At 57.8% G+C, this 14,000-nt stretch overlaps 1 protein-coding gene across 1 annotated transcript; it reads left to right on the top strand.

Moving 5' to 3' along the window:
- The first annotated feature begins 1,432 nt into the window (after positions 1 to 1,432).
- On the top strand, positions 1,433 to 10,766 carry BCL3 (BCL3 transcription coactivator). The gene is made up of 9 exons (NM_001205993.2): positions 1,433 to 1,776; positions 3,442 to 3,595; positions 7,861 to 7,969; positions 8,156 to 8,360; positions 8,468 to 8,556; positions 8,747 to 8,824; positions 9,422 to 9,589; positions 9,997 to 10,114; positions 10,232 to 10,766. The coding sequence occupies exons 1-9, from the start codon at positions 1,521 to 1,523 to the stop codon at positions 10,417 to 10,419; spliced, it is 1,365 nt and encodes a 454-aa protein (NP_001192922.1). The 5' UTR covers positions 1,433 to 1,520; the 3' UTR covers positions 10,420 to 10,766.
- The last annotated feature ends 3,234 nt before the right edge of the window (positions 10,767 to 14,000 follow it).

Raw genomic sequence — 14,000 nt, forward strand, 5'->3', positions numbered from 1 at the left:
AGACCCTGCGTGCCGCCTGGACAGACCTGGGGTGCAGCACCCATTCCCTCGCCCCTTTAGGTCCCCAAGTCTTCCGCTCCACCTCCCGTAAGTCAGTGACCGGGACTCAACCCCAGCGATAGCCCCGCCTCCAGGGAAATCCGGGAAAGCCCCGAGCGGCTGGGGTCCCTCCCCGGGGCGGAGAGAAGGGCGGCAGAGGCGGGGTCAGGGGAGAGGCCCGCCTCCGTCCTTCCCTCTCCCTGGCCCCGCCGCCCCCAGCTCCAGCCTGCCTCTGAGTCATGCCCCCAACCAGCCGGGCCTGTTCCCCACCCACCAACCCCGCCCGGGATGGGAGGGGGACGCGGGGGCAGAAGGGAAGCCCGCCGGCCCCCCGTCTTCTGGACCCGGGCTTTGGCCGCTGTGACTCTGATCTTGTGACCCTACGGCTCTAGCTGTCTCCCCGTCTCCCTCTTACCTGGCCTCTCACGACCTCTGGACCCCTTTCGCCACATCTGTTTCTCTGTGTATCGAGGATTTCGGGGGCACCCACCCTGTGCCCGGAGGCTTAGGCTGGGTCATGGGACCCCGAGAGGAGAGACACGTTCACGGTTTCTCTGTGCACTCCCCACAGAACACCCCCCCCACGCCCCCAGCGAAGTTCACACCCCAAACTGAGCAGGCACATGGAGGAGGCAGAGATGGGGGCAGGGCAGGCAGAGGGATCGTGCCCGGGCGCCCGCCGAGGGTAGTCCCTGCCCTGGGTGCGTCTTCTCGCTCCCACAAAGGAGGAAACGACTCAGAGAAGGGAAGTGCCTGGTCAAGGTCAACCAGCGAGGAAGTGGGAGTCTGGAATCGAACCCACGTCCTGGCGACCCCAAGGGCCTCAGGGAACTGCCTCCCTGGGGAGGTGGGGTCGGGGGAGAGGAAGAGGCTGAGAATCAGACAGCGCTCGAGAGACAGAAAGGGATGCCCAGAGACGATGGAGACAGAGGCAGTGAGAACAGAGAGAGACACAGAGATAGACATCCATCCAGACCCTCGAGTCAGGGACAGTTCCAGACTGAGATACAGAGATAGAGACCTACAGCCAGAAAGACACACACACACACACACACACACACACACACACACGGAGACGCCGCTGAGGCCCGCAGCCGCAGGGGTGGGGACCCCGCAACCCCGCGACCCCGCCTCCTTCCCACCCCCTGCCCGCCCCCGCCCCCCGCCGAGGCCCAGCCGCCCCGGGCGCCGCGGGGCCGGGAGGGGGCGGGCGCGGGGCGCGGCGCGGGCGGGGCGATCGGCGGGCGGCACCGCGGGACGGCGGGAGCGGCGGCGGGTCCAGGAAACCCCTGGGGCGGACGGGTGGCCCCGGGGGGGCCGGGGGCGGGGAGGCGGGCGGCCGGCACCGCCCGGGCCGACAAAAGTCCCTTCAGTTCAGCCGGCGGCAGGGGAAGTCCCGGCGCTCGGCGCAACCACCCTCCCGTGCCGCCGAGCCCAGCCGCGCTCCGGCCGCCCGCTCGGCCGCCGTCCCCGGCGGCCCCATGCCCCGATGCCCCGCGGGGACCATGGACGAGGGGCCCGTGGACCTGCGCACCCGGCCCAAGGCCACCGGACCCCCGGGCGCCGCGCTGCCGCTCCGCAAGCGCCCTCTGCGCGCGCCCTCCCCGGAGCCCGCCGCCCCGCGCGTCGCTGCGGGCCCCGTCGTCCCCCCGGATCCCCTCCGCGGTGGCTCCGACACACCGGCTGTGCTCGCGCCCCCTCACGGCCTGGCGCGACCAGAGGCAATTTACTACCAGGGTGAGTGGCTTCCGCAGGTCATGGCCGGGTGGGGGGCAGGCAGTGCAGAGGGTGACCACCTGAGTCAGGCAGTGGAGCTCCGACCTTAACACAGGGGGTGGGGGGGAGGCCTCTGGGAGCCGAGGGACAGAAGCCAAGGTCCCAAGGACACAGAGAGGGGGTTCCTGGGGAGATGCGGGCAGAGCCTGAGGTCCCAGGGGTGCAGATATGGGAGCTTCAGGGAGCCAGCACCTTGGGACACAGATACCAGAGCTCTAGGAAGCTGGGTGTCTGAAGTCCTGAGATCTGAGACCCACCTACAGGGAGCCAGGAGACAGTGCCCAGCAGTCCAGATATCGGATCTCAGGGAGTCAAGTCCCAGGAACACAGAATTATAAACTCTTAAGAACCCAGATATATAGGGTTATAAGGAATCAGCAGCTGGACCCAAGAAGCTGGGGGTTTTGGAATCCTTGAACTTTATGTGGGGTCAAAGGGAGTGAGGGGAACAGAGGCTGGGGTTCTAAGGAGACATATTAAGGATCCCCATTTATCAAAACCTCAGGAACCCAGATGTCGGGAGAAGATGGGAACCGAATGGGAGTACTGAGCACCCCAATATCTGGGATCACAAAAACCCAAGGAATCCGATCCCAAAACCAGGGGTCCTAAGAATCAGCAGGCCAGAGACCTGGGGTTCTAAGCACCCACTTCTGTGTGCTTGCAAGTGATCAGGGTCTCACTGGTGTCATGAGGTCAGGAGGCCTTAGGGGGGATTTGGGGACTGAGGATTCTAAGAACTGGGGGGCAGGACTGGGGAGTTCTGGGCCTCAAGGATTTAGGGCCAGGGAGGATTTGGGGGTCTCTGGGCAGAAGGCCTGAGGGCACCAAGGCCTGGGATTGAACATATAAGGAACAGGAAACAGGGTTTCAGGAATGGAGCCCCCAAGGACCAGGAGATGACAGAGAAAAACAGGCACTATCCTTCCCATCCTGTCTCCGTCCCTGATACCCAGGAGGGGGCAGCCTCTCCCACAGCTGTGCCCACGTCACAATCTCCGAGTGACCCCCAGAGCTGCAGAGACCCCAGGCCTTGGGCCTCCAGAACTTTGCCTGGTTTCTGCACCTTTCATCCCCTCAGGGTACAGCTTCAAGCCCTCCATCAGGAGGCCTGTCACTGCCTTCTCCCCTTTCCCATCCCCCCATGAAAACCTGAGCCTCAGTTTTCCCCATCTGAGTGCTGACTTGCCAGCTACCTCAGTACCTTCCAGCAGTTTGATTTATGCCGGATTCTGGCACTACTCCCTCTCCCCAAACTCTGTACACATTCATCCCACCCCCTACACCTGGTGCTTCATCCATCCTTACCTTCCTCAGCCACAAATTCACTCAGCAAACTGGCCCTGAGGTCCCCACGCTGGGCGATAGTGCAGAATCTTTGCCTAGTAGAAGATGAGGGGTCAGACAGAAGTAAAGATAAGTGACAATGCCCAGGGCTGGCAAGGGGAGCTGCAGGAGCGCAGAGGAGGGCCGTGGTAGAGGAGTTTGTCTTGGGCCTTGAGGGCTCAGGAGGAGATCCAAAAGGGACCAAGGGAAAAGGGCAGGTGACCCAGAGCGAAGGCCTGGAGCCGGGGGCAGGCTGCTGACCTGTGGGCTTGGCCTCATGCATGTCCTTTCTCTCCCCAGGACCTTTACTGTCCCTGTACCCCACCCCGACCATGGGCCCCCCCTTTCCTCTGCTGAACTTGCCCACACCGCTGTACCCCATGGTGTGCTCCATGGAACACCCCCTGTCAGCTGACTTCGCCATGGCCACGCGAGCTGATGAGGATGGAGATACGTGAGTGACAGTCCCCCGTTCACGGAGGGGAGTAGAAGGGTGGGGAGGCCAACCCTCCACCCACCTCACCCACCCACTGCAACACAGGGGCACTCAGCACGAGCTTTCAAGTTACCTGCACTGAATTAGAATCCTGTCTCCCCGTCTATGCGACTTTGAGGAAGCCCCTTTCCCTCTCTGAGCCTCAGTTTCCTCTTCTGAAAAATGGGCACCCTGAGAACCCTTACCTCCCAGGACTGTTTTTCAAGCAGTGGGCTTTAAAGTTTTTACCAAAAGCCAAAAATGAGAAAGACATTTTACAGATTGACTTATTATACGAATTAGACATGTTAAGCTCCTTGCACAGAGCCTTGTAGATTGAAAGTGCTCAATCTGTATTAATTAATGTTATTATTATCATTATTACCTTTTGCTAAGCACACACACATATATAAACTTGAAATAAAAATTGCACAGAACAAACAGCACTCATGCTTACAACATGGGAGCTACTTTGGGGTTTTCTATTCTAGTCATGTCGCTGTTTCCTGGTCATAGCCCACTAAATTAATTTGACAATTCTTTAAGTTGATTTCACAAATCTCATGGTTTTATCATCTACTGTTTGAAGGACAGGCTTCTGAGATGCATGAAGCCACCGAGAAATCCTGCATGGGAGCATTTAGCCCAGGCCTAGAACTCAAAAAAACACTTGACCACCATGCTTATGGTAATTCTACCAACCTCGGATGGAATCTCAGCTGGTCACTTTCTCACACCTCTCTGCCTCAGTTTCCCCCTGTACAAACAAGAACCACAAGATGAAGGTCTCTATGAGGCAGAAAAGAAATTATTTCAATAAAGCAATTATCCAGGAATGGGCTTGGGGACTCTGGAAACCACAGGGGGAGATGCAAGGAAAGTGGGGGGTCTCCACCACTGGCCCCTGGGTGACTTCACATCCCCAAGCCTCAGTTTCCCTATCTGGAAATCAGGCCTCACGATCACAATGCGGATTCAATGCAGTGAAGTACAGGACTTGCAGTGCATAGAACAGGGCCGGGCACACAGTCGGTGCTCAGTACATGGGAGTGGATTTTGTTGGAACAGAGCTCTCAGGGTGGTTGTGGACTATCCTTGTGAACCCAAGCAGGACAAAGTGTCTGAGTTATAAATGTTATCTTTATATATATGTATATATAAAGATATATATATTTATACAAAAAGGCCTCGGTAAAACTAGTTCCCGCCGCCTCTGGGTACCTGTGGGGTCATCTGTGAAATAGATTCAATTTGTCTCTGTCCCCAGGGGTGGTTTGTTTGCAGCCTGTGAAAGCCGGGTGCAGAAGCCCTGGCACACCAGTCTCCAGCCCCACGCCCCAGCCTCCCTCCCCACTCTCCCCTAAAGCAAACACTTCTGCCTCAGCTGCCTGGTGGGGGAAATCCCTTCCCGCAGAACTTGACCGCAGCCCAGCTGCTCTGCCTTCCCCACGTCAGCACCCGTCACTCACTCGCAGCCTCCCCCTCCTGGCTCTCCCTCTAACCTTAACCCCTTCCGCTGGGGCCGAGGCTTTACCGGAATGGGCAGCGGGCCGGGCGGGGGCGGGGGATGGGGGACACGCTAGGTCTGGATCCCCAAAGGGCCAAAGCTACGGTTGGGAGGCTGGACTTCGAGGTATTCAGGGCAGTAAGATCTCAGGGTATTTGCAATCACCCACCCACCCCCTCCCAAAGGTCTGGCAGTGGGGAGCTGGAAGTCTGAGTTTCCACGAGGTGGCGGGGGGGGAGGGGGGACGCGTTCTGAGTCCCGGAGGGCAGAAGTTGGGGTACTACATGCCTTGACCGCTGAACGGGTAAGGCGCCGGGCGGCAGGGCAGCCGGGGGAGCCTAAAACTCGGAGCGATGGGGACAGTCCGTACCCGCCAAGAGTTAGGGCATCCTATGCCAGGGTCGCAGGAGGATGCATGCCAGGATGTGGGGGACAGAGAGGCAGCTGGAGTCTGAACCCTGAGGCATGGAGTTCTAGCGGGGTCCCCTGGCTGGAGCAATTGGGGTCCATTCTTACCCCCAAGGTAACTAGAGAGAGCTCTTTGGGTCGGGCTCCCCTCTCCGCCTCATTCGAGGATGGAAGTTGGGGTGCCGGGGTGGACAGGGTAGATCCCCGAAGGGCCAGGCTTCCCTCCCCCGGGAGCAGGAAGCGGAGCCCCGCCCAGCAGACCTGTTACTGGAAGTCCGAGGGCTGGGCCGCCCCTCCCGTCCCCACTTCCTCCAGCCCCGCCCCACCCCCTGCGGCCCGCGCGTTTATGGGAACTCAGGCCTGGACGGTTTCTCTGAAATCATTTCTCCCTCTGCCCTCGCTTAACCCCGCCCTCCCCGAAGGGGACCCAGGCGGGGCGTCCTGAGAGGTGCGCGGAGGGGACGGAGCCTTTCCCCGGGGGCCCTGGCCCAGGTCCGACCCCTTCCCCGAGATTTCTTTTTCAAATGTGGCTCTCCCGGTTCAGGATCCGGGTTCAGTGTTTCACCTGCAGAATCTCTTCCTGGGAGCTGGGAGCTATTGCGGGAGATACTTTACCGAGGAGAAACCCGAGGCTGTAAAGGGCCACGTGACTTTGCCCACGCTTCAGGGCAAGAGAGATTTGCAACCCTGGCTCAGCCCCCGCAAAGCCCTCCGGTGCAGCAGAACTTCCCTGCCTCCAGCACCTAGGAGGTGGATTCTAGAAGTCTATTCCGCCGTGGGGAGGATCGCCGTTCACCTCTCTTAGCCTGGCCCAGGTTTGGCAGCAAGCAGCGGCGGGTGAGAAGGAAGTTGCCCCCAGTAAGTGGCCCTTAAATAGAGGTTGTGGGGCCTGTGTAACTTCAGCCAGCCTTATGGACTCAGCGCCAGCGTCCCCCCACCCCGCTACAGCCATCCCAGATTGTCCTCAGCTCTGAATGGCTCTTCCAGCTTCGGGGGCCCTGAGAAGCTGGCAGGAGGTTTATTGGAAAGGGTTCTCCAGCTCAGTGCCCGTAGGGATGGAGAAAGCCGGACTGGGCAGAGGGAGAATTCGCTGCTCTGTAGTTTCAGCCGGGCCTCAGGGATCCCACAGGGAATATGGCAGCTGGAGTGGCCTTTCAGAGAGTTGGGGCCAGAAGGCTGGGCCTTCTATGCCCACACGGACCAGTCAGCGGATGCCATTGGGTGGCGTCTACCCACCCCCATGACCTGGGCAAGCAGCCCTTTTCAGCGGGGGGTAATTCCCAGAGAGAGCCGAGATTTGACAACCTTCCCAGAAGCTGAGGAAATGGAGTCCTTCAGTCCTAATGGGGGGATCAGGGTTGCACAGTCCGGCCTCCCAAGCAACGACCCTCATCCCTGTTTGTCCCACCTGTGCCGTCATCTCCCTTCTGGGCAAAACTTGCCCCATGTACCTACTCTTGGGTTGGAGGCTGAACGTGATCTCCAGTCACCACGGATGGAGACCATCCAGTTCATCCCCAACCCATTCCACAGATGAGAAAACTGTGGCCCAGAACGGGGTGAGCACATGGTCCCCAGCTTCAAGGATGGTCAGGGATCCTTGAGAGGGCCTCATCTATTCAGGGTGTTTGTGGAGCACTTTCTCAGCACCAACCACTGTCATAGGCACTGGAAAAACGCTTTACCTGGTGGAGTTGACTATTGAGGGAGATTCAGACAGGAAACAGTGTAAGATGTCAGGTAATGATGTGGAGGAAAATAAAGCCTGGGGGTGGGGGGGAGCCGCTGCCCTACCATTTTAGCAGAGGCCCCAGCGAGGGGAGTTAGCCTCAAAGATATGGGGGCGGGGGAGATACTGTTCCTGGCAGAGGGAACAGCCAGTGCAAAGGCCTAGGAGGCAAGCATGCTTGGTATGTTTGAGGAAGAGCAAGGAGGCTAGTGGCCAGAGTGAACTGAGGAGAGTGAACAGAGATGACATCAAAAGGAATCGAAGAGGGAGAGACAAGATCACCCCGGGCCTGTGGGCCATGGTGAGGACTTTGAGAATTCTGTGCAGAAAAGGAGCATGATCTGACTTAGGTTCTAAAAGGGTCTCTCTAGCTGCTATGTGGGGAGCAGACAGCAGGGCTCTGTGGTAGTAGAGAGGCCAGTAAAGAGGGGACACTCCAAGAGGAAGATGATGGTGCCTGAACCAGGATGGAGGGAATGGGGAGCAGTGGTTGGATACCCCTGTTACTTCTAAAGCATCCTGTGCATTTTGGAGTTAGCACTGCTAAGCATACAGGGGTGAGAGGTGACCACCCTCATGCCTGTGATTCTCCACCCCCAGGCCACTCCACATTGCCGTGGTGCAGGGCAACCTGCCAGCTGTGCATCGTCTGGTCAACCTCTTCCAGCATGGAGGCCGGGAACTGGATATCTACAACAACCTCCGGCAGGTGAGGCTGGGGACCTGAGTCCTAGGGGAAGAAGAGCTGGAGGCCCTGACGCTTGAATCTGAGGGAGGAGGTGCTCAGATTTCTGGTTCAGACTACTGCTGAGGGTCAGGACCCGGAAACTCTGAGGGAGGCAGGACTGGGTCGCAGGGCAGGAAACAGGAGTCCCTCACAGTCTCTGTTCCCCAGACACCGCTACACCTGGCTGTGATCACCACCTTGCCGTCTGTGGTCCGGCTCCTGGTGATGGCTGGTGCCAGCCCCATGGCACTGGACCGCCACGGCCAGACGGCAGCCCACCTGGCGTGTGAGCACCGCAGCCCCGCCTGCCTGCGGGCCCTGCTGGACAGCGCACCTGGGGGCACCATGGACCTGGAGGCCCGCAATTACGATGGTGAGCACCTACCCGGGCGCTGGGTGGGGCTGTCTGGTAGGACCTGGAGTCCTTCTGAGGCTGCAAAACCCCAGGCCTACGTTTAACTGAGTTTCCCGCTCTTTCAGGGCTCACCGCCCTGCACGTGGCCGTGAACACCGAGTGCCAAGAAGCGGTGCTGCTCTTGTTGGAGCACGGCGCTGACATTGACGCGGTGGTGAGCGCGCTTGGGCTGGGGGGTGGGGTGGGATGAGGGCGCCTGGAGGAGCAGGGAGGGGCGGGGCCAACGGAGCGGGTCTCGCAGTACCTAAGGAAACAGATGCTGGACCCAGCGCTGGTTGGGATGCGGGCCTCCAGCTGCTTGGACAGAGCAAGGGGACGCTCAAAACCTTCCTTCCTTGCCGCAGGACATTAAGAGCGGCCGCTCCCCGCTCATCCACGCCGTGGAAAACAACAGCCTGAGCATGGTCCAGCTGCTGCTGCAGGTGGGTACGAGCCCCTTTACGTGGCCTCTCTCCCACCCTCTCCTCTGGCCCTGACCGCCTGTCGCTCCATCCCTGCAACCGACCCCTCCTCCTTCCAGTTCTTGCACTTGTGCTTGCTACGCTTCCAGCCCCGACCCTTCCTCCTAGGCCTCCTTCCGTCAACCCTAGGACTTGATTCCTCCAGACTACGAACCAGTCCCGGGCCATCTCGCATTCCTTCCTCTAAACCCCCAAAACGTTCCAGGCCCCTCCCAGCTAGAGTCTTGCTGACCCTTGTCTTCCGGCTTTGGCCCAGTCCCCGCGCTGTCCTTCCGCCCTGACTCCGTCCACGATCAAGCCCAGATCTCTGTACCCTTCTCTTCTCTGACCCCGCCCCCTTTGCCTTGGCCGTGGCTGCCGAGTCCATTGCCAACGGATTCGGTGCCGCCCCGCGACCCGCTTGGTCCCGCCCCTGTTTCCAGTTTCCACCCTTCTCTGACCGTCCCGGGTCTGGCCCCGTCCCAGCTTGTGACCTCGCCCCTCACGCTGGCCCCGCCCCCTGGGCCCCGCCCCCTTCCACCCAGGCGGTGGTCCTGACCCGCGCCTCTCCGCCCGCAGCACGGCGCCAACGTGAACGCGCAGATGTACTCGGGCAGCTCGGCGCTGCACTCGGCGTCCGGCCGCGGGCTCCTCCCGCTCGTGCGCACGTTGGTCCGCAGCGGCGCAGACAGCGGCCTCAAGAACTGCCACAACGACACACCGCTCATGGTGGCGCGCAGCCGCCGGGTGAGTACGCGCGCTGGTTGCCGCGGGGGATTGCAGGAGTTGCGGGAGTTGGAGGGGTGGGGGCTGAATGAGGTTGATTCTGTGCTCGAGCGCCGATCTGCAGGGATGAGTGGCACGTGTGTGCATCATGACAGATGAGTGGCACGTGTGTGCAAGGGATGCGGCAGTGTGCGTGTGCGCATAAGTGCCAGGGCGTGGAGGCAAGCCGGTGCAGCCTGACGCGTGGGTGTGAGTTCTAGGCAGAGGAGAGACTGAGGCCCGAAGAAAGGAAGTCACGTGCCCTCTTGCACGTCCTGAGAGAGAGGCGAGGCTCCCTGAGCTAGGAGACTCGGGAACCGGGAGAAATGGAGAGAGGCAGGTCTGTGTGGGCAGGGCTGGCCCGGAGGTGATCATGCGGCGTCCCACAGGTCATCGACATCCTGAGAGGCAAGGCCACACGGCCTGCTCCGGCATCCCAGCCGGAGCCCTCCCCGGACCGGAGCACCACCACGTCTCCTGAGAGCAGCAGCCGCCTCAGCTCCAATGGTGAGAAGCCAGACCCCAAGGCCAGCCTCCCGGAACCCAGGGCTCGGGACCCCAGCCTCCTCCCTAGCTCTGGCCTCTGGCCACCCTCACCCCCGCCCCTCTCTTCTCTTCCTGCAGGTCTTCTGTCAGCGTCACCACCCTCCTCGCCCTCCCAGTCTCCCCCCAAGGACCCTTCTGGATTCCCCATGGCTCCCCCCAGTTTCTTCCTTCCACCCTCATCTCCACCGACCTTCCTGCCCTATGCCGGGGTCCTCCGAGCCCCTGGCCGGCCGGTGCCCCCCTCCCCAGCTCCAGGAGGTAGCTGAGAGGAATGGGGGGGCAGATCTTGGACTCATGAGGAGGGACCTCGCTACCCTGTGGGGTCAGCCCTCCTGGAAACTGTGAAGATCTCACTCTGCCCCCCCCCCTCCAATCTTCTGGATCAGGATTTGCACAGAGGCACATATATTTACCCCCAACCCCCTTCTTCTCAGCACGGATATTCCTCCATCTCAGCCCCGCCCCCAACCCAGGACTCTTACTCCCATTTTTCTCAGGCATCCTGGTCTCCCAGTCTTTCGTCTGGAACTGCCCCCAAACGTTCATTTCCTTCTCCTCTCCCAGAGCTAGTGGAACCAAGGAACAGCTCTCCCTTCTGCACTCTGCCCACTTCAGTGAGGAGGGAGAGATGGGCTGACTCCAGGCACTGATATCCATGTAAATTATTAGGCGTTTTGGTTGGATTTCTTTTGTAATAAACTATTTTTGTACCATATCCTTGGCTTTGCTGGGTCTCTTACATGAGGAGGTTGGGAGGAAGTGTGTGTGTGTGTGTGTGTGTGTGTGTGTGTGTGTGTATGCACATGCGCACACCTGGATGCCATATCCAGCTGACTCAACGTGAGTCTCAGGCTGACGATGACAGGTGTGGATGATGCTGGGACTTCCAGGTGTGTTGTAAACATGGCATCGTTGTGTCACTGTGCCGTTATTTCTGGAGAGTGGTGTGAAGTGTGATATCTTTCCAGAGGACCCTATTGGCTTCCATAGTAACCTTGGGTGTGTGCGTGTGTGTGTGTCTCTGAAGGACTCTGCGGTTTGTGTGGTTCTAGTGGTACCACAGCTGACTGTGTTGACCTATTGTAAACTGTTCATTCCAGCTGTCTCTGGGTCTCTATGCATGAGTGTTCTTAATACTGAGACCTGCAGTTATTGGGTGATTGTTTCTGTGTGACTACTTTGCTTCATGTGTCACATTTATTCGGTGGCTCCAGGGCCCCCCCCACCAACATACATACATATACATATATACACACATATGTACATATGTGTATATATACATATATGGGCTTCGTAGGTGGCGCTAGGGGTTAAAGAACCTGCCCTGCCAGTGCAGGGGCCATAAGAGACACAGGTTCGATCAGGAAGATCTGGAGGAGAGCATGGCAATCCACTCCAGTATTCTTGATAGAGAATCCCATAGACAGAGGAGCCTGCTGGGTTACAATCCATAGGGTCACAGAGTTGGACACAACTGAAGCAACTTAGCACATGTACACACACACATATACATATATACATATGTGTATATAATTATACACACACACACACACACACACACACACATATATATATGCCTCACTGTGGGGCCTGTGGGATCCTAATTCCCCGACCAGGGATTGAAACTTCGCCCACTGCATTGGAAGGCAGATTCTTAACCACTGGCTCCCCCACCCTGGGAAGTCCCTAGATATATTTTTGACTCTGTGGACACCTTTCTTATGTAGCAGTCAGGGTTTGCATTCATTCCCTGTTGCCACTGTAACAAAGCACCACAAATTCAGTACCTTAAAACAGCACAACTTCATCCTCCTACAGTTCTGGAGGTCAGCAGTCCAAAATCAGCCTCACCAAGCCAAAGTGCCAGGCAAGCTGCTTCCCTCTGGAAGCCAGAGAGGAGAATCTCTCCCCTTGCATTATCCAGCCCACAGAGGCCGCCTGCATTCCTTGGCTCATGGCCCCTTCCTTGTATCAGAGCAATTTCTGTCTTCCATTTGCACATCTACTCTGATCTCCTGTCTCCCTCTTACGAAGTCCCTCTGATTCCCTGGGGTCCACCCAGATAATCCAGGATAACCTCCCTTCACGATACCATTAACTTCCTCGCATCTGCCAAATCCTTTTTGCCATATAAAGGAACAGTCACAGATTTCCAGGGGTTAGGATGTGGATATAATTCAGCCAACTCCTTGGCTTCAGTCAGAGAAACAACATTACTAGCAAAAGGTATATGGATAAGAGATTCGATAAAGGACTTTGCTTGGGGACTTCCTTGGTAGTCCAGTGGTTATGACTCTGCACTCCCAATGCAGGGGCCTGGGTTCAATCCTTGGTCAGGAAACTAGATACCACATGCCACAACTAAGAGTTTGCATGCTACAGCTAAAGATGCCACATACTGCAGCCAAATAAGCTAACATAGAAATAATAAACAAATTTATTCTCTAACAGTTCTGGAGGCCAGAAGTTCAAAATCGAGGTGTCAATAGGCCACACTCCCTCCAAAGCCTGTTGGAGAGAATCCATCCTTGTCTCTTCCAGCTTCCAGTGGCAGCTGGCATTCCTTGGCTTGTGGCCGCATCACTCCCATCCCTACCTCCCTCTTCACGTGGCCTCCTTCTCCGTGTATCTGTGTCTTCTTTTCTGTCTCTTATAAGGATCATTTTCATTGGACTTAGGACCCACCCAGACCCCATCCAGCGTGATCTAATTCTTGACATCTTAACCTGAAGTGCATCTGCAAAGACCCTTTTTCCAAATAAGATTGATCACATTCACAGTTTCTGGGGCGTTCGGAATGTTTCCTTGTGGGAGGCCACCATTCAACCCAGGGCTTCTCAGCCAGTGCTAGTGGTAAAGAATTCTCCTGCCAATGCGGGAGATGCAGAAAATTCCCCTGGAGAAGGGAATGACAGCCCACTCCAGTGTTCTTGCCTGGAGAATCCCATGGCCAGAGAAGCCTGACAGGCTGAAGTCCATGGGGTTGCACGGCTGAGCACACACACACACACACACACACACACACACACACACACGCACGGCTGAACCCACTACATAGGGTGACTTTTGTAAGCAGCTGCATGTGAGAACTTCCCTTGTGATAATCCCACCACATGAGCAAGGTCATGTGCAACGGCTGGTCTCTCCAGCAGACAGTGAGCTCTGGGAGGGCAGTGCCCTCTCCAGCAGACAGTGAGCTCTGGGAGGGCAGTGTCCTCTTGTTGCCTGACCCACAGCAGCCAGCACACCACCTGGCACGGAGCAGATCCCTGAGAAATGATGGCAGAATGCACTACGGTGTCTGTGATTCTTCATGGCTGTGTCTGACCCCTTGTCCCACTGTGTGGTCAACGTGGGGGCAAATATTAGCAGCAACGTATTGACCGTGCATGCTAAGTGGCTTCGTCACATCTGACTCTTTTCGACCCTGTGGACTGTAGCCTGCCAGGCTCCTCTGCCCGTGGGATTCTCCAGGCAAGAATACTGGAGTGGGTTGCCATTCTGTCCTCCAGGGGATCCTCCTAACCCAGGGATTGAACCCGTGTCTCTTACGTCTCGTGCACTGGCAGGTGGGTTCTTTACCATGAGCGCCACGTGGGAAGTCCTGCACTGACCATAATGTTGCCCATATTCCAGATGGGAAAACCGAGACTCACAGAGAGCAAGCTGCCTGTCCAAGGCCAGGTCTGCTACCTCCTAAACCCACATTCATAGTCCCTGGGCCTTCTTGACTCACAGGAAGGTAGTGTGTGGTTGTGTCCATTATTTGAAGTGTGTGTGTGGGCACCTGTGTGTGGAAAAGAGAGCAGCTGTGTGATTGAGATCACAGGCCCTGGAGTCAGACCTG

This window comes from Bos taurus, chromosome 18 (assembly GCF_002263795.3).
Source record: "Bos taurus isolate L1 Dominette 01449 registration number 42190680 breed Hereford chromosome 18, ARS-UCD2.0, whole genome shotgun sequence".
NCBI classification, from domain to species: Eukaryota; Metazoa; Chordata; class Mammalia; order Artiodactyla; family Bovidae; genus Bos; species Bos taurus.

What these genes read in the sequence shown, in the direction of transcription:
- BCL3 (NM_001205993.2), top strand. Translation starts at nt 1,521, where the DNA reads ATGCCCCGATGCCCCGCGGGGACCATGGACGAGGGGCCCGTGGACCTG. An exon ending in GCTGATGAGGATGGAGATAC is followed by an intron (nt 3,596 to 7,860) that starts GTGAGTGACAGT and finishes CTCCACCCCCAG; the next exon opens with GCCACTCCACATTGCCGTGG. An exon ending in GCGCTGACATTGACGCGGTG is followed by an intron (nt 8,557 to 8,746) that starts GTGAGCGCGCTT and finishes TCCTTGCCGCAG; the next exon opens with GACATTAAGAGCGGCCGCTC.